At 69.0% G+C, this 1968-nt stretch overlaps 1 protein-coding gene across 1 annotated transcript in view; it reads left to right on the top strand.

The window, feature by feature from the left end:
* Positions 1-28: 28 nt before the first annotated feature.
* EMIHUDRAFT_440164 (hypothetical protein) overlaps positions 29-1968 on the top strand; it is a 4401-nt gene continuing 2461 nt past the window's right edge. The window contains exons 1-10 of the mRNA XM_005790696.1: positions 29-115; positions 191-298; positions 388-440; positions 511-552; positions 624-686; positions 755-861; positions 941-1021; positions 1322-1583; positions 1661-1714; positions 1783-1941. Coding sequence (XP_005790753.1) covers positions 64-115; positions 191-298; positions 388-440; positions 511-552; positions 624-686; positions 755-861; positions 941-1021; positions 1322-1583; positions 1661-1714; positions 1783-1941 — 981 coding nt within the window. The 5' untranslated portion in view covers positions 29-63. The remainder of the gene's footprint in view (positions 116-190; positions 299-387; positions 441-510; positions 553-623; positions 687-754; positions 862-940; positions 1022-1321; positions 1584-1660; positions 1715-1782; positions 1942-1968) is intronic.

Raw genomic sequence — 1968 nt, 5'->3', positions numbered from 1 at the left:
GGAGGGGTGGGAGGGGGGATGGGGCCTGGCCCGGCGGCCTTCGGAGGCGGCCTCCCGCCCGGCATGCCCTTCGGCGGCGCGCTCCGGTTCGGAGGGGCGTGGCGGGGCGTGCTCGGCTAGCCCCTCTGCAGCGGTGCGAGGTGGGACGGGTGTGGGACAGGTGTGGGGCATGTGTGGGACGTGTCCCTAGGCTGCCTCTCCTCCGAGGCGATGGACAACCCCTCCCTCTCCGACGGAGACAAGGTGCTGCTCCCGCCCTCGACGCTGCAAGAGATCATGGCCCGCGTCGGGGAGGGAGGCGAGCGGCGCTCTGCCGCCGCGCCACGGCATAGCGCCGCCCTTCCCGACTCCGCCTCCCCCTCCCCCCCCCGTCGTGCCGCGCCCCAGGCATGCCCCACCCGATGCTCTTCAAGCTCGAGTGGGGCGGCGCGGCCCGCCACGTCGGCGTCCTACCTAACTAATTAATTAGGTAGTGAACTATTAATTAACTAATTAGGCGCGGCCCGCCACGTCGGCGTCCTCGAGTTCTCCGCGCCCGAGGGCTCGGTCGTGGTGCCGCTCTGGATCATGCGTGCGCTCGGCGCCTAATTCATTCATTCATAGCTAGTGAATTAATTAATTAGGTGCCGCTCTGGATCATGCGTGCGCTCGGCGCGAGTGACGGCGACCAGCTGCAGCTCTCTTCGGCGAGAGGGCGCAGCTGCGCGTGGGGAGCGGCGGCGGCGCCTTGCCGAGGCGTCGAGGGAGCGAGTAGGCGGAGCTGCCGCGCGGCACTTTCGCCAAGCTCCAGCCGCTCGACGACAACTTCGTCGCGCTGTGCGGACACGACGCCAAGGGATCGCCCGAGCGGCCCCTCCCCGCGTGAGGGACACGTCGCGGACATGTCTGGGACATGTCTCGGACGTGTCCTCGTAGGCACGCTCGAGCGGAACCTCTCCGCCTCGCGCGCCACTCTCTCCCTCGGCGACTCCGTGATGCTGCACACCGGGGCGGCGCATGCGGGTAGGGGCGTTGGGGGGTGGAAAAGCGGTGGTGGGTAAAGGCAGCGCGGCGTAAAGGCCCCCTTTTGGAAAACCACTTTTTTTCTTGGCCTTCGGGGAGGCCAGCTCCCCTCTTTGGCGAGGCGAAGTCTTCTTTGGGGCCTCCCCTCCGTCCCAGCCGGTTAAAGGCGAGCTTTTTTTCGCGGAGGTCCCCCCCCCCAAACAGGTGCAACCCCCCCCCACACACACACACACACACACAGAGAGAGAGAGAGAGAGGGAGAGGGAGAGAGAGAGAGACGACGCTCGAGGAGGAGGGGTGCCAGCCGTCGCTGAGGATGGCGCATGAGTGAGCAGGTCTGCGTCATCGAGACGGAGCTCGAGGTCGACTTCGCCGCGTCAGTCATCAACGAGGAGGAGCAAAAGGCGGCGGCCGAGGCGGCCGCAAAGGCGGCGGCTGAAGCCGAGGCGGCTGCGGCCGCCGCCGCCGCCGCCGCCGCCGCGCAGGCGGAGGCGGAGGCGCACGCTCGCCGGGCGGCCGAGGCGGCCGAGGCGGCGGAGGCTCTCCCTGCCGAGCCCGCACCTGGGCCAGACGCGACGACGGTCCTCGCCGGCTGCTTCCGGACGGGACGCGGCCGAGACATGTCCGGGACTCGTCCGCGCCGTGTCCCCGTGTGTAGGTGCTCGCGCGGCTGCCAGACGGGAAGCGGCTGAGCCGCCGCTTCCCGAAGCAGGCGCGCCCCTCAGCCACGTGCGGACTTAATTAATTAATTGACTAACGAACTATTGATGAATTAATTAGGCGCCCCTCAGCCACGTGCGGACTTGGGTCACCGCCGCTTCGCCGGAAGCGGCGGCCGCGTGCCCCGCCGGGCTCGAGCTCGTCTCGAACTACCCGCGGCTGGTCGTGGGCGAGGCAGACGCACCGCTGTCGCTGCTCGAGGCGGGTCTCCACCCGCAGGTCGCCCAACCCCCAGCTCCTACCCCC

This window comes from Emiliania huxleyi (genome assembly GCF_000372725.1).
Source record: "Emiliania huxleyi CCMP1516 chromosome Unknown EMIHUscaffold_119, whole genome shotgun sequence".
NCBI lineage: Eukaryota > Haptophyta > Isochrysidales > Noelaerhabdaceae > Emiliania > Emiliania huxleyi.
Note: the sequence above shows the minus strand (reverse complement) of the source record. Positions and strands in the feature narration are given on the sequence as shown.